The sequence below is a fragment of the Chiloscyllium plagiosum genome, unplaced genomic scaffold (assembly GCF_037043375.1).
Source record: "Chiloscyllium plagiosum isolate Xiang-an unplaced genomic scaffold, Cpla_swu_hap1 HiC_scaffold_8, whole genome shotgun sequence".
NCBI classification, from domain to species: Eukaryota; Metazoa; Chordata; class Chondrichthyes; order Orectolobiformes; family Hemiscylliidae; genus Chiloscyllium; species Chiloscyllium plagiosum.
In genome coordinates this window covers 98,192,367-98,214,885 of record NW_028270146.1, presented here as the reverse complement: position 1 = coordinate 98,214,885, position 22,519 = coordinate 98,192,367, and the positions used below count along the sequence as shown (strand labels likewise).

At 42.9% G+C, this 22,519-nt stretch overlaps 1 protein-coding gene across 1 annotated transcript; it reads left to right on the top strand.

Annotated features, from left to right (window-relative positions):
• On the top strand, window positions 1–16,534 carry LOC122553852 (intelectin-1-like). The gene is made up of 8 exons (XM_043698264.2): window positions 1–19; window positions 1,554–1,656; window positions 2,948–3,100; window positions 5,405–5,652; window positions 9,106–9,264; window positions 11,939–12,059; window positions 15,950–16,053; window positions 16,367–16,534. Exons 2-8 carry the CDS (start codon window positions 1,590–1,592, stop codon window positions 16,517–16,519), a joined length of 1,005 nt encoding a protein of 334 aa, XP_043554199.2. The 5' UTR covers window positions 1–19; window positions 1,554–1,589; the 3' UTR covers window positions 16,520–16,534.
• The last annotated feature ends 5,985 nt before the right edge of the window (window positions 16,535–22,519 follow it).

Sequence of the window (22,519 nt, the reverse complement as noted above, 5' to 3'; positions counted from 1 at the left end):
TATCAAGCTGTTGAGACAGGTAAGGAGTTTTCAAAACCAGGCCTCCAGAAAGCAGGTCCCAGAATCAGATTGAACTCTGTGGGTCAATATCCATATTCATGTGTGAGCAATGGGCGGCACGGTGGCACAGTGGTTAGCACTGCTGCCTCACAGCGCCAGAGACCTGGGTTCAATTCCCGCCTCAGGCGACTGACTGTGTGGAGTTTGCACATTCTCCCCGTGTCTGCGTGGGTTTCCTCCAGGTGCTCCGGTTTCCTCCCACAGTCCAAAAATGTGCAGGTCAGGTGAATTGGCCATGCTAAATTGCCCGTAGTGTTGGGCGCAGGGGTAAATGTAGGGGAATGGGTCTGGGTGGGTTGCACTTCAGCGGGTCGGTGTGGACTTGTTGGGCCAAAGGGCCTGTTTCCACACTGTAAGTAATCTAATCTAATCAATATGTCATAAATAATGATATTTTGGAAAGGTGCTGCTTAATGTAATAATGGTGAAAGATTTGCTATTAACAATATGTTTACAGCTTAAGGTCCTCACTGTATTCAAGCAAGGTTTGATATGGAATTAAATGCAGAACTCAAAAGATTGCTGTTGAAGATGTGTTTCTTCACTATCAATCTCCTGAAAGTGACTCTTGCTCCTTTCATTTCATTGAATGATCTGAATTTCCTGGAATAGGTTGTGACTTTTTAACAAAGAGATGTTTTAGTTACAGCAGTGAACATCTCTGACATAAGTCTGGACTCTGGTTGGTCCTGGTTATAAATCTTGTCTAGACAGCATTGAAAACAGAAATTGCTGACTTTTCTTTGTTTTCTTTTTCTCTCTTATCCTAATGTTTATTTCCCTCTGTATTTCTTCTATACCTGATTTGACAGTGTTTTGTTTTATATGTTTGTTTTTGGGACATTTCTTGTCCATCCCTAACTGCTCTTGAGAAGGTGATATTGAACAGTGTGATTGAACTCCTACAGCCATAGTGCCGCTGGGAAAGGACTTCAAGGGTTTTTACTCATCAACAATAAAGGAACAATATTATAACTTCAGGTCAGGGTGATGAATGGCTCACAGGGGCTTTTCCAGTGGTGATCCTCCTATACCTCCTTCAAGATAGGCATTGTGTATCTGGCAGGTATTGTTGAAGGAGCTGTTGTTTTGCTTCATACTGCTGCCTCTATGCATTGCCAGTGCAGGGAGAGACTATTTAAGGTGGAAAATGAGGTGTCAATCAAGCAGGTTGCTTTCTCTTAGATGGTGTCAAGTTTCTTAAGTGTTTGAGCTGCATTCATTCAGACAAGCCAGATGTGTTCCATCACAGTCTCAAATTGTGCCTTAGATTATGGACAGGTATAGGGGTGATGGGAGGTGAGTTACTTGCTATAGTATTCCTAGTTTGACTTTGATGTTCAGAATTATCCATCAGCAATTTTCTACAATAAGGCAGGAACTGACTTCATTCATTCCAAAATGTAGAGTTAATTCATTAATACAATATTCAAAATGCCAGCTGAGGTAATGTACTTTCTCCTCCTCCCTTATCTTGTTAATGATGATCCCAGAATTATAGCCCCTCACAGAAAAGCTGTTGTGAAGAAATGAAGGTCATCCTTCTTCTATTCCTTGTTATTGCCAGCACTGAGCAATCCCCTACACATCATGAAGGTAAGTAATGAATTTGTTATGTTTTGGTCTTTCAGTTTGTGAATTTCAACTGGGATATGTAATGGGCGGGATTGTATAGATCAACTTGGATCCTGGTCTGTACCATTTGATGTGCAGCTTTTCCTGCTGCGCTTTTCCAGCAACACATTTTCAGCTCTGATCTCCAGCATCTGCAGTCCTCACTTTCTCCTGTACCATTTCATCCTTCCTCAGGGGGTTCCCTCATCCCCCAGGATTCATATCCCTTCCCCAGAAATTTCTGGAGCGACATCTCTTTATTGTTTGATGAAGAGGGTACTGACTGTCCACAGACTTTTTTTACTGGAGCATATGAGGTTGAGAGGTCACCTGATAAAAGTTTATAAAATAACGAGGGGTATAGATAGAATTGATGGTACGGTGTCTTTTTCCTAAGGTGGGGAATTACAAGACTAGCGGGCACATTTGTAAAGTGAGGGGAGAGAGATTTAGAAGAGACATAAGAGGCAAATCTTTTACACAGAGGATGATTTCAGTGTGGAGTGAACTTCCGGGGGAAGTGGAGGATGGAGATACAATTACAACATTTAAAAGGTATTTGGATGGATACATGAATAGAAAAGGTTTGGAGGGGTGTAAGTCAGGAACAGGCTAGTGGGACTGATTTAGATTGGGATTATGCTGGGCATGGTGGGACTGAAGGATCTGTTTCTATGCAGTATGACACAGATGTATTATACAGGATTGTAATCAATTCAGCAATGTGCCCGAGGACAAGCAGTGTCTCTGAATTGCAATACAAGATAAATCTCTTCCTTTATTCCCTTTTCCTTTTATCATTCTGTGGCTTCATCATTTCTGTTGCTTCTCCCTTCTTATGTTCTCGCCCTCATGTTCTAAATCAGTCTCTGGCTCTGTTGTCTTCTACAGCGTAGATGCATCGATTTTCACTCTGTCCCACTGCATATGACGTTTGTCACAGTGTCTCTCCCTTTTCTTCCCACTTCCTGCATCTTTACCATCTCTTTGTCTCCATTGGTAATTCCTTCTTTTCCTCTTGTTTTCCTTTTCATCTCTGGGTCCTACCCTCTATTCATCTCTCCATAACTATCCAATGCCTCTTTTTAAAGGCTCTTTTACTCTCTGCATCATTCTTGTTTGCTGCTGTGCCTTCCTCTTAATTTCTGTCTCTTTCTGTATCCCTCTCATTCCTTACTCTGTCCCTTTCTCTGTGTCTCCATCTCTATGTAGCTATGTCTTTTTTGTGTCTTTCATCAGCAGTAATGCAAACTATATCTTTTCTTCGGTTAAGATGAAATCGGCATTGGAAACCATGACATTGCAATTGTTAATGTCATGGGTGACTTTGAAGTCAACGACAATGGCTGTCCAGATAAACACGATCACCACTATAATTTAACCAGGAGCTGCCTGGAACTCAAAGAGAAATACCACTTCACCAAAGGTAAACACTTTCAGCAAAAAGTACAATTGCCTCATTAAGCTAAGATATAGTCAGCATGGCTACGTTTCTATTTAGTGCCTTAGTGACAAGCAAAAAATAACCAGTCTTCCTGTGCCTGGTTACTCACCAGAAAAAGCACCAAGTAATGTGTAGGCTTTGTAACTCATACTGACTACTGGAAAAAGCGAACAAATGTATATTTATGCAGCACACTTCACACTTTCAAGATGCCCCAATAGGTTTTATAGCCGGTGGAGAGTTCTTGAAGAGCACTCACTGTTATTACATGGATAAGTACTACAGCAAAGGTGCATTCAAAGTCCCATCAAACAGAACATGAGACGGGTGACCAGTTAATCAGTTTTCATTTTGGGTTGGTGGGCGAATGTTGGGTGGGACACTGTGGACTCTGCCCTCGTTCAAATAACATTATGGGGACTTGTTTTTGCGTCAATGAAAGCAAAGCAGAGTGAGGAAGTAAATACTTGTTACATGACAGAAAACATGTTAATACGTCAGACCACTCCTGTTCTCAACTGGACTTTGGAAACGGGAACACAATTCCTTAATATACAGATGGGAACACAATGAGTGTATAACGAAATCAGCAAAAGAGAGGAGGAGTGCAATAAAATCACAGGAAACCATTAATAAAACTGCTAAATAGCAAGGATGAAATTCATTGAGGTGGGATAGAGAAATTATTTTGAAAACCTGAAGATGGAACAGTTATGGCAAATGACCATTAACACAGAGAAATGTGAAGATATGAGTTTTGGTATGAAATATACAAGCAGTAACTGCACTTTAGAGAAAGGTAGAAGGTTATGGATTGCAGGGATCACAACTAGGCAAATTAATGATTTTTAAAATTCGCTTGTGGCATGTGGGCCAGCATGTATTCCCCATCTCTAGTTGCCCCATGAGAAGGTAGTGGTAATCTGCCTGCTTGAACGGCTGCAGAGCACGTGTTATCTGTAGACCCACAGTACAATTGGGATAGAGTTCCAGGATTTTGACCCAGCAACACTGAAGGATGGAGGGGAACTTGCAGGTGGAGGTGTTTCCTTGTCCTTCTAGATAGAAACGTTTGTGGGCTTGGAAGGTACTGCTGAAGGACCCTTGGTGAATTTCTGCAATGCATACTGTAGATGGTATACACACTGCTAGTACTGAGTGTCAGTAGTGAAGGAAGTGGAAATTTGTGGAGGTGGTGCCAACTGAGTGGACTGCTTTGTATTGGATGGTGCCAATCTTCTTGAGTGTTGTTGGAGCAGCAACCATCCAGACAAGTATGGAATATTCCATCACATTCCTGACTTGTGGGCAGGCTTTGGAGCTTCAGGCTTTAGAGCATTTCTCTAATGAGTACACAGTTGAATTTCTGACCAGTGGTAATACTCCCCCCACAAGAATGTTGATCATGAAGGATTCAGTGATAGTAACTGTATTGAATATGAAGGGCTGATGGTTGAATTGTCTCTTATTGGACATGTTCATTGTCAGGCATGAATGTTACTTACCATTTGTCAGTCCAAGCCTGTCCAGACCTTGTTGCAATAAAGCAGACAAGTGAAACTCTTCTGTAGTGATGCCATGATGGAGAACAGATAATGTTTGGACTTCCCCTTGATGTTGTGAAACTTAAATGCTAAAGATGTGTCAGGGAAATTAAGTCGGGCACTGTGTGTGATTTGTCCAAACCTTTCTTCAGATAAGTGGCAAACACCATCATGTTTCTTGCCAATGCAACAAGGTCAGAAAAATACCTCAACCTGACTCAATTGTGTGTGAATATTGGAACCCTCAATGAAGAAGCACAGAGTGGATGTTCTTGACTCCTCAGGCAAGTTGCAGAACCCAGCTTTGGGAGACAGAAATTTTGTGAGAACAGGAAAATATTAAGTAAATGAAGTCATTTTCCAGTTATTGGACTGAGACTTATTAATTCAGCTGGGTAGAAGGTTTCGAGAAAAGAAAATCAGGCAAGGACAATTACACGCCTACATCTAATTGTTACTTAGACTTATATCAATTGTGAAGTGATTCGAGACATTCTAGTCTATAGCACAAATGCAATCCTTTATTATGAGAGAGACTCTTTTTATAAGCCACTATTTTAACAGCAATTGACATTGTCATCTACATCCAGTTCTAGTTTTCCTTTCAGTGATTCAATACTTCGTTTATTTCACAGGGAAATCGCATCCAAAGTGTCCTTCCCATTATGATGTTAGTTCTAACCATCTAATGCTCTCAAAAGCTCATTCGACTGAATTGCATAATATTGTCCTCTTCATACAGATGGCGTCCATCTCTTCATAACCAGTAATGGTGAACTCTACCAGGCCTTCTGTGACATGACCACTGATGGAGGTGGTTGGACCCTAATTGCAAGTGTCCATGAGAACAACATACTTGGGAAATGCACCACTGGGGACCGCTGGTCCAGTCAGCAAGGGGGTAATGCCAGTTCTCCAGCAGGAGACAGGTCATGGTCCAATTTTGCGACATTTGGTTGTCCAGAAGGAGCGACAAGTGATGACCTGAAGGTGATGAGCTTTTGTGCAATCTCTTTATTTAAAACAATGCTTGTCATTGGCAGTGGCCTTCATTTCATTTCTGCAGCGGGAATGGTGAGATTGGAAACCAGGGAGCTGTCAGGAAGGTAAATTCTCCATTTAAAAACTTACCAGAGTGCAGAGACTTCTGGGACTTATTTTCCGCCTACAGGTATATAGGTTGGATGCTTGGCAAAGAATAGGGAGAGAGAGTAATTGAACACATGGCTACAGGGATGATGCAGGAGGGAGGGATTCAGATACCTGGATAATTGGGGCTCATTCTGGGGTAGGTGGAACCTCTACAAATGGGATGGTCTACACCTGAACCAGAGGAGTACCAATACCCTGGTGGAGGGGTGGATTTGCTAATGATCTTTGGGAGCATTTAAATGAATTCAGCAGGGGCATGGGAACATGAGTTGCAGCTCCAGTGTACAGGAGGTTGAGGGTAGTGAGGTCAGGAATAAGGTTTCAAGTTTGCAGGAGTGCCCTGCCGGCAGGAAGGTAGTTTCAAGTATATCAACTTCAACGCCAGGAGCATCCGGAATAAGGTGGATGAACTTGCAGCATGGGTTGGTACCTGGGACTTTGATGTTGTGGCTATTTCGGAGACATGGATAGAGGAGGGACAGGACTGGTTGTTGCAAGTTCCAGGGTTTTGATATTTCAGTTAGATCAGGGAAGGTGGTAAAAGAGGGGGAGGGGTGACATTGTTAATCAAGACAGTATTACAGTTGCAGAAAGGATGTTTGATGAGGACTTGTCTACTGAGGTAGAATGAGTTGAGGTTAGAAACAAGAAAGGAGAGGTCACCCTGTTGGGAGTTTTCCACAGGCCTCCAAATAGTTTCAGAGATGTAGAGGAAAGGATTGCAAAGGTGATTCTGGATAGGAGCAAGAGTAACAGTGCAGTTGTTATGGGGTCTTTAGGTTTCCAAATATTGACTGGAAATTTGATAGTTTGAGTACTTTAGATGGGTCAGTTTTTATCCAATGTGTGCAGGATGGTTTCTTGACACAGTATGTAGACAGGCCAACAAGAGGTGAGGCCACATTGGATTTGGTACTGGGTAATGAACCAGGCCAGGTGTTAGATTTGAAGATAGGGGAGCACTTTGGTGAAAGTGACCACAATTCGGTTATGTTTACTTAAGCAATGGAAAGGGATAGGTATATACCGCAGGGCAAGAATTATAGCTGGGTCAAAGGAAATTATGATGCAATTTGGTGAGATTTAGGATGCATAGGATAGGGAAAGAAAATGTAGGGGATGGGCAAAGTTGAAATGTGGAGCTTGATCAAGGAGCAGCTGCTGTATGTCCTTGATAAGTATGTACATGTCAGGCGGGGAGGAAGTGATTGAGTGAGGGAACTGTGGTTTACTAAAGATGTTGAAGCTTTTGTCAAGAGGAAGAAGGGGGCTTATATAAAGACGAGATGTGAAGGGCACTTGAGAGTTACAAATTAGCCAGGAAGGATCTAAAGAGAGAGCTAAGAAGAGCCAGGAGGGGGCATGTGAAGTCTTTGGCAGGTAGGATCAAGGAAAACCTGAAAGCTTTCTATAGGTATGTCAGGAATAAAAGAAGTCAGGAATAAGATTATGGCCAGTCAAGGACAGTAGTGGGAAGTAGTGCATGGAGTGCGAAGAGATAGGAAAGGCGCTAAATGAGCAGTATTCACACAGGATAAAAAAATGCTGTCAAGGAGAATACTGAGATACAGACTATCAGACTAGATAGGATTGAGGTTCATAAGGAGGAGGTGTTAATAGTTCTGGAAAGTGTGAAAACAGGTAAATCCCCTGGGCTGGATGGGATTTATCCTAGGCTTCTCGGGAAGCTAGGTGAGAGATTGCAGACCCTTTGGCTTTCATCTTGATGTCATCATTGTCTACAGGAATAGTGCCAGAAGACTGGAAGATAGCAAATGTTGTCCCCTTGTTCAAGAAGGGGAGTAGAGACGACCCTGGTAATTATAGACCAGAGAGCCTTACTCCTGTTGTGGGCAAAGTTTTGGAAAGAATGATAAGAGATAGGATTTATAATGATCTAGAAAGGAATAATTAGATTAGGAATAGTCAGCATGGTTTTGTGAAGGGTAGGTCGTGCCTCACAAACCTTACTGAGTTCTTTGAGATTTCAGGAAAGCGTGAGATAAGGTTCCCCACGGTAGGCTATTGCAGAAAATACATAGGAATGGGATTGTGGTCGGCTTAGCCATTTGGATTAGAAATTGGCTAACTGTAAGAAGACAGAGGGTGGTGGTTGATGGGAAATGTTCATCCTGGAGTTCAGTTACTAGTGGGGTACTGCAAGGATCTGTTTTGGGGTCGCTGCTGTTTGTCATTTTTATAAATGACCTGAATAAGGGAGTAGGAAGATGGGTTTGTAAATTTGTAGATGACATTAAAGTCAGTGGAGTTGAGGACTGTGCGGAAGGATGTTGTAGGTTACAAGAGAGACATAGATAAGCTGCAGAATGTGGCTGAGAGGTAGAAAATGGAGTTTCATGTGGAAAAGGTGATTTACTTTGGAAAGAGTAACATGAATGCAGAGTACAGGGCGAATGGTAAGATTCTTGGTAGCGCGGATGAGCAGAGAGATCTTGATATCCATGTATATAGATCCCTGAAAATTGCCACCCAGATTGATAGGGTTGTAAAGAAGGTGTAGGGTACATTAGCTTTTATTGCTCAAGGGATTGAATTTTGGAGCCATGAGGTCATGATGCAGCTGTACAAAACTCAGTTGCGGCCTCACTTGGTGTATTGCGTACAGGTCTGGTCATTGAATTATAGGAAGGATGTGGAAGCTTTGGAAAGGGTTCAGAGGAGATTTTCCTAGATGTTGCCTGGTATGGAGGGAAGGTCTTATGAGGAGAGGCTGAGGGACCTGAAGCTGTTTTTGTTAGAGTGAAGTTAAGAGCTGACTTAATCGAGGCATACAAAATGATCAGAGGATTAGATAGGGTGGACAGTGAAAGCCTTTTTTCTTTGGATGCTGATGGCTAGCATGAGGGTACATAGCTTTAAGTTGAGGGGTGATAGATATAGGACAGATGTCAGAAGTCAGTGGTTTGTACTTAAGACCACAAGGTATCGTTTGAACTGCCAATCAATTTTACAGCCCTATGTATGAAGAGGTTGTGGCATTTTTCATTTGAATGTTGATTTGGTTAGTTGGTTGCCCCCAAGGAAGAGAAAATGTGTTTCTATGTCTCTATGAGATGACATTGGTGGGGAGTAACACCAGGCTACAGGCCAATTTGCATATTATATGATATCGCTGCAATCAAATTTCCTTATTCTGTAACACTGGGCTAGAACTTATCTGAAGAAGAATGAGTCTCCCACATTAATTAATGAGGTTGTCCTCTGTGGTTTTGTGATGCTGGTGAACTCTACTCACTGCTGCACTGACAATCTGTTATTATTTCTGATCAGAACCCAGGTTACTATGACATAAAGGCCTCAGATATATCAATTTGGCACGTACCCAATGACACACCGCGAAGCAGCTGGAAAGATGCAGCAATCCTCCGCTATCACACCGAAACCAACTTTCTACAGCAGTACGGAGGAAACTTGTATCAGCTGTTCCATGTGAGTATCTCAGCAGTGACCGCATTTCATAGAATCCCCACAGTGTGAAAGCAGGCCATTTGGCATATCGAGTCCACACTGATCCTTCGAAGAACATCCCTCACAGACCCACATCCCCTACTCTATCCCTGCATATCCCGGGGCTAATCCACTTAACCTACACACCCCTGAATACTACAGATGGTTTAGCATTGCCAATTCACCTAACCTGCAATTCTACGAACTGTGGGAGGAAACTGGAGCACTAGGAGGAACCCCACGCAGGCACAGGGAGAATGTGCAAATTCCACACAGTCACCCGAGGGTGGAATTGGCGTGGTAATTAAACATAATTGGTTATTTCACTCTTCCACAAGTATTTGATGTGTTTAAGGATTGTAACCTGGGACAACATTATGAAAACAGCTGAACATGGGTTTAATTGGACACTCTAAACAATTTAATAAGCGAGTCTTCTTCTCTCTTTCTCCTTCAGCTCCTGCTCATGGTAATCTGATGTAAAATCACTGAAAATCATCTCTTTAAATAAACCAAACTAATTCATTTAATTTACCTCCCTTGACAGTCAGTTTTATAATAAACTGAAAATTCTGCTCTTAAAATTCTCATGCCTACAGACATTAATTTGTCAAAAATGTTTAATTTACTAAAATACTGACTCGTAATGGCTGTGAGCCTAAAAAAGCGAGGATAGTTTTGAACAGAGTCCAATAATGTACATAATTGACAGAATCTCACAATGTCGACTTCAGGGCAGTGGTGGTGATGACAAGGTTAATTTTGTGTTTTTCTTCAATGGGCATGTCTGCAAACATAAGTCAGGCAATTTTTAATAGAGACTATCTCCACCTCTCAAATGTACTGAGAAGTACTACTGAGTCATTCTCAGTAATGACTGTACTCAGTCATTATGTTCCTCTGACCCTCTCAGGAGCACACTCCAGGAGTTATGACTGGACACTGTGCTCCCATCTGCCTATCTCACTAATCAACCTGAGTATCAGGTTAACAAGGAATAGTGATAAATTTAAGTTTTAAAAAGGATTTGCATGTCTATGATTCTTTTCATAATATCGGAATGTCCCAAAATGTTTTACTACCAATTACATTTTTGGCGTTTACTCAGTGAGATAATGGGGAAAATGGTGAACAATGTTAACTGACCTTTTCCCTGGGTTAACTGCAATATAGGAGGGAGTGAGGCCTGCAGATGCTGGAGAGACAGAACAACTCCCCCTCCCACGACCCCAAGGACATGCAGGTCCTGGCCCTACTGCACTGCAAAACCAAACCCACCCACCGCCTCATCCTCCACCTAGGGATCCTCCAATCACACGGCATCAACATCCATTTCACCAGTTTCCTCATCTCCCCTTCCCCACCTCACTCCAGATCCAACCCTCTAACTTATCTCCACCTTCTTGAACTGTCTTACCTGCTCATCTTCCTTCACACCTATCCGCTCCACCTTCCCCACCGACTGATCTCAATTACCTCCCACCTGCATCTACCTATCGTCTTCCCAGCTACCTTACACCCAGCCCCACACCAACTCCCCTTATTTATCTCTCAGCCCCCTTCCTCCCCTCGCCCACCACATTCCTGACAAAGGGCTCATTCCCGAAACATCAACTCTCCTGCTCCTCAGACACTGCCTGACCTGCTGTGCTTTTCCAGTACCACACTTTTCAACTTTAACTGTCGAATGCAGGGACTTAAATAAATACTGTATTCTAATGTTAATGGACATTGTCTTCAAAAGTGATTAGCTGACACCCAACACAACGTTTAAAAAGAACACATAGAAGGGGAATGAGCAAATTGCCCCCAAAAAGCACTCAAAACTGCATGGCTTAGATTTCAGTTCACGGTTCTAACAAAAACATTTGTGTAACCAAAAACTTAAAATGTTGAAAAATTAAAGAATCCTGAAAGTTGTGTTATTCCCCATCCCCACAAACCCCACCTGTCCTTAATTTTCCCACAGACAATAAATTGGTTTTATACTAAATTGTTTTGTGGTTAGGAACCACAGCCACAGTGAGAAACCACAAGGGGATACAGGATGAACTACTTTGTTTGAGAACTTTAGGAATAAATGTTGATGAGGACACTGTTGTGTCTATCCTGCTTTTGTTTCAATTGAATCATGGGGGGGGGGGGGGGGGGGAGGTGGGAAGGGGCTGAGAGGTAAATAGGGGAGTGGGGTTGGGTAGGGGGAAGGTAACTGGGAAGGCGATAGGTAGATGCAAGTGTGAGGTCTGTATTCCCCTGAATTGCTGAGAATGTTTTGTTTTCGAAACAAAATCTAGCAAAAGATGTCCTTCAAACAATTTGACATCCTCTCTCAATGTGACCAAACTTCTGTACTACATTGAAATGGCATTATAAGTGGCCAAGCCCCGACAACGGAACTTGGTCCAATCACCTTCTGACTCACAGACACCAAATTGCCATTGGACCAAGTTGATAATCAGGAGAGAATGGGGGATTCATTAGAAAAAGCAGTAATATCTTCATGGAGGATGTGAAATTGCAAAGGATTGTGTAGGAAGATGATGCTTGTGGAGCATAGAACTGCAAGGTGAGGAAGAATTGTGGGAGAAATGGGCAAAACAAGAGGAAGGGTCACATAAAAGCAAGATATCAAGTAGAACAATGCATTCAATTTCAGCAATACCCTGTTGAATACAACAAAGGGAAATGTCCAGATGATAACGGGCCCTTAAGTCACATCACTTATGACTTCGGCAGTGATGAGAAGATACAGCAATTGTATGGGCCTTTGAGTCGCAGTAAGTGCAATTCTTTATTTATTCTATTCTAGCAACAAAACCTTCATTGGTTACCAAAAGCTTAGTGCAACATTTGAAAAACAAAACAGAGAGCTTGGACTTTGGAGCCTGTTATGCCCAAAACAAGAAGCAGCTGCAAACTCCAAGTGCAAGTCATAGATGTTCAGGTTGTGTGGGAGTCCTGATCTCTTGGATGTAGGTTTGCTCGCTGAGCTGGAAGGTTCGTTTTCAGACGTTTCATCACAACACTAGGTAACATCTTCAGTGAGCCTTCACATGAAGCATTGATGATGTAACCGGCTTTCTATTTATATGTTTGGGTTTCCTTGGGTTGGTAGTGTCATTCCCTGTGGTGACTTTATTTCCTGTGGTGATGACATTGCCTGTTCTTTTTCTCAGGAGATGGTAAATGGGATCCAAGTCAATGTGTTTGTTGATAGAGTTCCGGTTGGAATGCCATGCTTCTAGGAATTCTCTTACGTGTCTCTGTTTGGCTTGTCCTAGGATGGACGTGTTGTCCCAGTCGAAGTGGTGTCCTTCCTCATCCGTATGTAGTGAGAGTGGATCATGTTATTTTGTGGCTAGTTGATGTTCATATATCCTGGTGGCTAGTTTTCTGCCTGTTTGTTCAATGTCGTGTTTGTTACAGTTCTTGCAAGTTATTTTTTAATTATGATCTCATTGAATGGCTAAACAGACTAAAGGATAATTCCTGTTCCTGTGCTAATTTTTTCAAATCACGATGTCATGATACAAGAACCGACAATGCATCGCTCGCTTTTTGTCAGGGCCACTCAGCTCTAGACTCATTATTAACTTCAGTTCAGAAGAGGTGAGGTGAGATTGCAACAGGGGAGGTGAGAATGCAACCACCCAGACTGCATATGAGCAAAATAGACAATAGACAATAGGTGCTGGAGTAGGCCATTCAGCCCTTCGAGCCTGCACCACCATTTAATATAATCATGGCTGATCATTCCTAATCAGTATCCTGTTCCTGCCTTATCTCCATAACCCTTGATTCCACTATCTTTGAGAGCTCTATCCAACTCCTTCTTAAATGAATCCAGAGAGTGGGCCTCCACTGCCCTTTGGGGCAGAGCATTCCACACAGCCACCACTCTCTGGGTGAAGAGGTTTCTCCTGAGCTCTGTCCTAAATGGTCTACCCCGTATTTTTAAGCTGTGTCCTCTAGTTCGGCACTCACCCATCTGTGGAAATATATTTCCTACTGCCAGAGTGTCCAATCCTTTCATAATCTTATACGTCTCAATCAGATCCCCTCTCAATCTTCGAAACTCAAGGGTATACAAGCCCAGTCGCTTCAGTCTTTCAGTGTAAGGTAATCCTGCCATTCCAGGAATTGACCTTGTGAACCTACGCTGCACTCCCTCAATAGCCAGAATGTCTTTTCTCAAATTTGGAGACCAGAATTGCACACAGTACTCCAGGTGTGGTCTCACCAGGGCCCTGTACAGCTGCAGAAGCACCTCTTTGCTTCTATACTCAATTCCTCTTGTTATGAAGGCCAGCGTGCTATTAGCCTTCTTCACTACCTGCTGTACCTGCATGCTTGCCTTCATTGACTGGTGTACAAGAACACCCAGATCTCTCTGTACTGCCCCTTTACCTAAATTGATTCCATTGAGGTAGTAGTCTGCCTTCCTGTTCTTGCTACCAAAGTGGATAACCATACATTTATCCACATTAAACTGCATCTGCCATGCATCTGCCCACTCACCTAACTTGTCCAGGTCACCCTGTAATCTCCTAACATCCTCATCACTTTTCACCCTGCCACCCAGCTTTGTATCATCAGCAAATTTGCTAATGTTATTGCTGATACCATCTTCTATATCATTAACATATATTGTAAAAAGCTGTGGTCCCAGCACGGATCCCTGCGGTACCCCACTGGTCACTGCCTGCTATTCTGAAATGGAGCCGTTTATCACTACCCTTTGTTTCCTATTAACCAACCAATTTTCAATCCAATCTAGTACTTTGCCCCCAATACCATGCACCCTAATTTTACTCACTAACCTCCTGTGTGGGACTTTATCAAAAGCTTTCTGAAAGTCCAGGTACACTACATCTACTGGATTTCCCTCGTCCAACTTCATAGTTACATCCTCAAAAAATTCCAGAAGGTTAATCAAGCATGATTTCCCCTTCATAAATCCATGCTGACTCTGTCCTATCCTGTTATTACTATCCAGATGTGCAGTAATTTCATCCTTTATAATAGACTACAGCATCTGAGGTCAGACTAACTGGTCTATAATTACCTGCTTTCTCTCGCCCACCTTTCTTAAAAAGTGGTATAACATTAGCCACCCTCCAATCCTCAGGAACCAACCCCGAATCTATTGAACTCTGGAAAATAATCACCAACGCATCCACGATTTCCCGAGCCACCTCCTTCAGTACCCTGGGATGCAGACCATCAGGCCCCGGAGACTTATCAACCTTCAGACCTAACAGCCTCTCCAACACCAAATCCAGGCAAATATAAATTCCCTTAATTTCAGGTCCTTCAGCCACTGTTACCTCAGGGAGATTGCTTGTGTCTTCCCAAGTGAACACAGATCTGAAGTACCCATTTAATTCCTCTGCCATTTCTTTGTTCCGAGTAATATATTCCCCTGTTTCTGTCTTCAAGGGCCCAATTTTTGTCCTAACCATTTTTTTTGCCTTGCACATACCTAAAAAAGCTTTTACTATCCTCCTTAATATTCTTGGCCAGTTTACCTTTGTACCTCATTTTTCCTCTGTGTATTTCCTTCTTGGTAATCCTCTGTTGCTCTTTAAAAGCTTCCCAGTCCTCAGTTTTCCCACTTATCTTAGCTATGTTATACTTTTTCTCTTTTAACTTTATATGTTTCTTTACTTCCCTCATCAGCCACGGCCGCCCATGCCTCCTCCTGGGATCTTTCTTCCTTTTAGGAATGAACTGATCCTGCAACTTCTGCATTATACACAGAAATATCCGCCATTGCTCCTCCACGGTCATCCCTGCTAAGGTATTGCACCATTGAACTTTGGCCAGCTACTCCCTCATAGCTCCATAATTCCCTTTATTCAACAGAAGTACTGTCACTTCCGACTGTACCCTCTCCCTCTCAAATTGCAGATTGAAGCTTATTGTATTATGGTCACTACTTCCCAATGGCTCCTTCACTTCGAGGTCTCTGACCAATTCTGGTTCGTTACACGATTCCAGATCCAGAATTGCCTTCTCCCTGGTCGGCTCCAGCACCAGCTGCTCTAAGAATCCATCTCTGAGGCACTCCACAAAGTCTCTTTCTTGTGGCCCAATACCATCCTAATTCTCCCAGTCTACCTGCATGTTAAAATCCCCCATAACAACTGTAGTGACATCTTTGGACAGGCCAATTTCAGCTCCTGATTTAACTTACATCTGACATCCAGACTACTGTTTGGGGGCCTGTAGATGACTCCCAAGAGGGTCTTTTTACCCTTAGTCTTTCGAAGCTCTATCCACACTGACTCTACATCTCCTGACTCTAGGTCCCCCCGCGCAAGGGACTGAATATCGTCCCTTACCAACAAGGCCACCCCACCCTCTCTGCCCGTCAGTCTGTCCTTACGATAACACGTGTATCCTTGAATATTCATTTCCCAGACCCTGTCCACTTGAAGCCACATGGGATAGAAACAGCAAATTCTGAAACGACTCACCTCGTCACCATAGCTCCCCCAACTCAAAATTCTGAAAATCCTCAGCAGCTCTGGCAACAGCAGCAACCATCAGTTAATATCTTTCTCCTCTCTAACTGCGACTCTTTAAACTGTGACATTCAAACACTCTGACATTTTTCTTTCTATACGGTGCTTAAATAGCTGTGTGATTTGTTATGTGTTTGCAGACGAATTTGAACCAGGATATGTGCAATTCAGGGTATTCAACAATGAAAAAGCAGCACTGGCGATGTGTTCTGGAGTGAAGTACAATGGATGCAATTCAGAACATGTAAGTATAGAACTGCAGAAAATAGGGATGATAGAAAAGTGAGAGGACAGTCTGAGTGAGTAAACAGAATCACAGAATGATTACGATCCAGAGGAGAACCTCACTTAAATAATGCTCAGCTCCTTGCAGGCAAAGTGCATAACCACACATTTCCCCATGTTATAGCTGCTGTTGCTTGTGGGGAGATTGTAACTGCAGCTTTCTGAATCAGTGCAGTCCAGCGTGCGGCTCAATAGTTCATCTCCTGGTGTTTTTGCCCATCAGAATGCTGATGAATGTAATTGTTGAAATATTTCATATTGTTTATGTCTAGGTCTGTATTGGGGGTGGAGGATACTTCCCTGAGGCATCGCCAAGGCAGTGTGGAGATTTCACAGCCTTCGACTGGAATGGGGTTGGCACACATGTGGGATGGAGTGCATCAAAGGAGGTGACAGAGGCTGCAGTGTTGATCTTTTACCGTTAATGCAGGCCATGTCTTCACAGGAGTCACTGACAATTGACTGCAATGTGACAAAATGCCTTCATTTTAACAAAAAATTGCTTTCATATAATTCTGTACTTCATTTTACATTCAGAAATTAGCAGTAGTCCAAGAAGTTGCACTTGTGCAACTTTTAATACTTGGTATGCGGGACACATTATAAATCACTGATCATGCTAGGGGTTTCTGACAATCCTTTTTCTTCCTTGTACTATAATGGCTTCCATTGGATTGCTGACAGGATTTCAATAAATTGAATTGAAGATGCTATCTGCATGTGTTTGTTTCCATAACTTACTGTATCATCCAGCTTGTTATATTTTGCAGCTTAATTCTAGAATGATTCTTAGGATTGTTTTTAGGAGATTGAGTTCTGATGAGTGATGAATTCTGTTCAGTGGTGGTAAATAAATTAAAGGAGGCATCCTGCCCAGTTATTCATTTCCCTTATCAATGTTGAAAATCCCATATGTGTTCATTTTCTCTCATGCCTTAAAATATTCCTTCAATGATTTAAAGTGCAACTAATCCTAACACATGTCTCAATCTCATCGGCCTAAAACAATTCATCTGAACTTAATTCTATTCCAGTTAAAGAAGAATTTAACATGATGCAATCCTATACATTTCAAACTGTTGACCCCTACAAGGCCAAATTTGTTCTTTCCATGTTTACTGTGTTTTGAAACTACATTACAGCCTATATATGTGACTAAATGAGTTAGGCTGCTTATATATTTGTTACTTCAAGAAATATGTATTCAAAAAAATATCCAAGGCTTGACATATTCCCTTTTGAGTCAAATTACGTTGCTAATATCCAGACTTAGTCTTTGTTGTATTTCCCTTGTAGATCTTGAAATAGTCGCTTGCTTGTACACTATCTCTCACACACAGAGACTCTGATGTACACTGTCTCTCTCTCTTTCTCTGTCTCTCTCTTTCACACACACATACATATATACACACACTGGTGTACACTCTCACTCACACACACACACACACACACACTAGTGTACACTGTCTCTTACTTTGTGGAGGATCCATTGAAATGGGCTTAAACCCCTCTCCCCTACCTGCATTTGACTGCCTAGGCCAGATGTGGGGAACCTTTTCATGTTGGAAGGCTGCATGATGTTAGTTGTAATCTAATAAGGCCGCATCCAAGAAACTTCAATTATATATTCTTCAAAATTCTCATTAATTTGTAAAAATCTAACTACCATGTACTAACTAAAAAAAAGAAAAAAATGTTAATTCTAAAGTTAACTAACCTTTTAATGACTTTGTTGTGACTGCTTTTTGTAGAAAAGCATTTGAATATTTGGTTGCAGCACGGAGGTCTGCAGTTTTAGCTGATCCTCTAGATGGGTATCCGTCATTTGTGACCTTAAGGGCGTCTTGATTTTGGTTAAGTAGGAGAATGTAGATTCGCAGCAATAAGTGGTTGAAAAGCAAGAAAGCATTTTTCGTGCATGTTGCCGAAGGCGTGGGTATTCTGTTGCATCTTTCCATATTTCAATCGGATCTTTCTTAGCGTCAAATAAGGACTTTAAAATGTCATCTCCTGAGACCTCAATCAATTCCATCTGTAGTTCTTTAGGAGCCTTGGAGACATCAACTAGGTGAGGTTGAAATGCTAATTTGAGTGTGATTCTCAAAGTCAGAGAACCATTCATTGTATTCTCCAATTAATAATTCTATAACAGCTATGTATTCTTCTAATGACTCGCAAGAATCCTCCTGTTCATCAATGACCTTTACTAACTGGGGAAAATGTTCATCCGAAATTTCCTTTTGAAGAAGAAGAGTTTTGAAAAAAGATAGCTTTTTTCGAAATGCTTGGATTTTTTTTTGCCACATACCGTATATAGACCTAGTTTTACCTTGCAAAGAAATATTCAAGTCATTTTGCTTTGACATGATGTCACACAGAAATGCAGCATTTCCACAGAAATCTTCTTTCACTAATTCATATTGCTGACTCTGTTCTTCATAAAATTTAATTATCTGTTCTCGTAAAGATAAAATTTGTGCTAACACCTGACCCTGCGATAGCCAATGCACTTTAGAATGATACGGCAAATCCACGCTGAATACCTCATCATCCAACTTTAGCATGTTACAAAACTGACGATGACGGTTAGACTGTTTAACTATTCTCAAATTTCACTTCAAATGGAAAGCCACGTGCACTGTTGTCATAAGTTGATAAACACTGGCGTACTGGATACCCACAGGCTCTCACCAACCAGCCTCAGGCGGTAGTGGCGCCAGTCAGGTGGGGAAGATAACGTACATTCTAGAGTCGCATTATAACTAAATTATGAGCATAGCAAGTATCGAAATAGCCCTTATGACTTACCAATTTTTTAATTGTGGCGGTCAGTCTGTGAGGATTATTTTGTTGAATTTTCTTTTATCTCTCTGGTATTTTAAATACATTCATTTTAAGATTAAAATAAAAATAATAAAGGATGAAAAAACATATTAATAAAAAATAAAAGATTTGTTCTGCAAAGTGTGGATTTATTCAAAAGGCCACACACAATGGCCTGAAGGCCGCAGGTTCCCCACCTCAGGTTTAGGTAAAAACAAGGACTGCAGATGCTGGAAACCAGAGTCTAGATTAGGGTGGTGCTGGAAAAGCACAGCATTTGGCTGTCTGTCTGCCCTTCTTGTGATTAAAGTGTTACAATGCTGATAGCATTGATGTGTGTCTCTACATGTGTATGTGTGCCTGTGTGTGCATGTGTGCGTATGTGCGTGTGTGTGTGAGCATGTGCGTGTGTATGTGTGTGTGTGCATGTGTATGTGTGCGAGCGTGTGTGTGCATGTATGTGAGCATGTGTGTGTGAGCATGTGTATGAGCGTGTGTGTGTATGAGCAAGTGTGTGTGTGCATGTATGTGCGTGTGTGAGCATGTGTGTGAGCATGTGTGTGTGTGTGAGTGTGTGTGTGAGCGTGTGTGTGCACGTGTGTGTGAGCCCGTGTATGTGTGAGCATGTGTGTGTGAGCGTGTGTATGAGAGTGTGTGTGTATGAGCGTGTGTGTGTGAGCGTGTGTGTCAGCATCTGTGTGTATGAGAGTGTGTGTGTATGTGAGCATGTGTGTGTGCACGTGTGTATGAGCGTGTGTGTGTATGTGAGCATGTGTGTGTGTGTGCATGTGTGTGTGAATGTGTATGTGTGAGCGTGTGTGTGTGTGAGCGTTTGTATGAGCGTTTGTGTGTATGAGCATGTGTGTGAGCGCGTGTGTGTGAGCGTGTGTGTGCACATGTGTGTGAGCGTATGTGTGTGTGTGAGCATGTGTGTGAGCACGTGTGTGTGTGAGCGTGTGTATGAGCGTCTGTGTGTATGACTGTGTGTGTGTGAGCATGTGTGAGAGTGTGTGTGTGTGAGCGTGTGTGTGTGTGTGCGCGCGTGTGTGATCGTGTGTGTGTGAGCGTGTGTATGCGTGTGTGTGTGTATGAGCATGTGTGTGTGTGTGTGTGTGAGCGTGTGTGTGTGTGTGAGCATGTGTGTGTGTGTGAGCGTGTGTATCTCTGCTTGCAAAGGAACAAACTTTGGCCTGGAGAGAAGTTTGAATGAATGAACAAACAAATAATTCATGAAAAGTAATGATCAAAGGCTCAGAGCCACCCTCTGTCCCTCTTGTGTGTAAAGTGGTACAATGCCACCATCTTGTGGCCGCCCCGTGCCACCCAAGCAGCAGATTTTCTTTGGGAAAACATCAATTCCTGACAATCTCTCAGGCTAGGCAAAAACAAGGACTGCAGATGCTGGAAACCAGAGTCGAGATTAGAGTGGTGCTGGAAAAGCACAGCAGGTCAGGCAGCATCTGAGGAGCAGGAAAATCGACATTTCGGGCAAAAGCCCTTCATCGGGAATAGAGGCAGGGAGCCTCCAGGGTGGAGAGATAAATGAGAGGGGGTGGGGGTGGGGAGAAAGTAACATAGAGTACAATAGGTGAATAGGGTGGGGATGGAGGTGATAGGTCAGAGAGGAGGGTGGAGTGGATAGGTGGAAAGGAAGATTGGCAGATAGGACAGGTCATGGGGACGGTGCTGAGCTGGAAGGTTGGAACTGAGGTAAGGTGGGAGAAGGGGAAATGGGGAAGTGAAGTCCACATTGATGCCATGGGGTTGAAGTGTTCCGACGCGGAAGATGAGGCGTTCTTCCTTCAGGCGTCAGGTGGTGAGGGACTGGCAGTGGAGGAGGCCCAGGACCTGCAAGTCCTCAGTGAGTGGGAGGGGGAGTTGAAATGTTGGGCCACAGGGCGGTGGGGTTGATTGATGTGGGTGTCCTGGAGATATTCCCTAAAGCGCTCTGTGAGAAGGTGTCCAGTCTCCCCAATGTAGAGGAGACTGCATCGGGAGCAATGGATACAATAAATGACATTGGTGGATGTGCAGGTAAAACTTTGATGGATGTGGAAGGCTCCTTTGGGGCCTTGGATGGAGGTGAGGGAGGAGGTATGGGTGCAGGCTTTGCAGTTCCTGCGGTGGCAGGGGAGGGTGTCAGGAAGGGAGGGTGAGTTGTTGGGCGGCGTGGACCTGACCAGGTAGTCACGGAGGGGACGGTCTTTGTGGAAGGCGGAAGTGTGTGGGGAGGGAAATATATCCCTGGTGGTGGGGTCTGTTTGGAGGTGGCGGAAATGTCGTCGGATGATGTGGTTTATGCGAAGGTTGGTAGGGTGGAAGGTGACCACCAGGGGCGTTCTGTCCTTGTTATGGTTGGAGGGTTGGGGTCTGAGGGCAGAGGTGCGGGATGTGGATGAGATACGTTGGAGGGCATCTTTAACCACATGGGAAGGGAAATTGTGGTCTCTAACGAAGGAGGCCATGTGGTGTGTTCTGTGGTGGAACTGGTCCTCCTGGGAGCAGATAAGGCAGAGGCAGAGGAATTGAGAATACGGGATGGCATTTTTGCAGGAGGTAGGGTGGGAAGAGGTATAATCCAGGTAGCTGTGGGAGTCGATGACTTTGAAAAAAATGTCAGTGTCAAGTCAGTCGTCATTAATGGAGATGGAGAGGTCCAGGAAAGGGAGGGAGGTGTCAGAGATGGTCCAGGTAAATTTAAAGTCAGGGTGGAATATGTTGGTGAAGTTGATGAATTGCTCAACCTCCTCGTGGGAGCATGACTCAGGCTGCACAGTTGTTTTATTCTTTAAACAATGTCTGTGGAGAAACAGAGCAGTTTTTGTCTGATCGCATTCGATGTTGCCCCTGAGATACAAGAAGAAGGAGATGAACATACCCAGTACTAGTCTCATCTCCTCCACTTTTGAATTCTTTTGAGAGTAGATTACAAATTGCAGACAGTGCAATAAAGTGTCTCCTTACAAAACAGTTATTTTACAAATAACTGTAAAAACATAATGCAGAGGGAATACAAACATTTTTTATTATGAGCATCTTCCAGTCTGAGGGACCTCAGTACAAATGCAAGAGAGTGAGAGCCACAGACAGGGGGAGAGAGAGAGAGAGAGAGAGCGACAGAGAGAGAGAGAGAGAGGGAGACAGAGCGAGACAGTGACTGAACCACAGGCGCAGAGAGAGACAGCCAAATTATTAATTATAAACTTGAACAGAAGTATCTGGTGGAAGTGAACATAAGATTATTAAACAAATGTACATCATTCCTCAGAATATGTCAGTTGATATTATAAGCTAATTTCATGTTTTCATCTGTTAATGCTGGGAAGTGGCTGCTTGACACAAATTGTGTTATCAATGTTTAAAGATCACCAAGGCCCTCTAAGTGTGGAATCACAGGAAATGGCTGAGATACCAAACAAATGTTTTGCATCAGTATTTACTGTGGAGAAGGATATGTAAGTTAGAGAGCTTGGGAAAATAAATAGTGATACCTTGAAAAGTAGCTAAATTACAGCAGTTGAAGTTCTAGAAGCCTTAAAATGCATAAAGATGGATAAATCCCTGGAACCTGATCAGTATGTCCCAGAACTTTGTGGGAAGCG

Excerpts from the sequence above, each read along its gene's own strand:
- LOC122553852 (XM_043698264.2), top strand. The coding sequence starts at position 1,590 with ATGAAGGTCATCCTTCTTCTATTCCTTGTTATTGCCAGCACTGAGCAA. Across the intron at positions 1,657-2,947 it reads ATCCCCTACACATCATGAAG|ATGAAATCGGCATTGGAAAC; the intron begins GTAAGTAATGAA and ends TCTTCGGTTAAG. Across the intron at positions 3,101-5,404 it reads GAAATACCACTTCACCAAAG|ATGGCGTCCATCTCTTCATA; the intron begins GTAAACACTTTC and ends CTCTTCATACAG.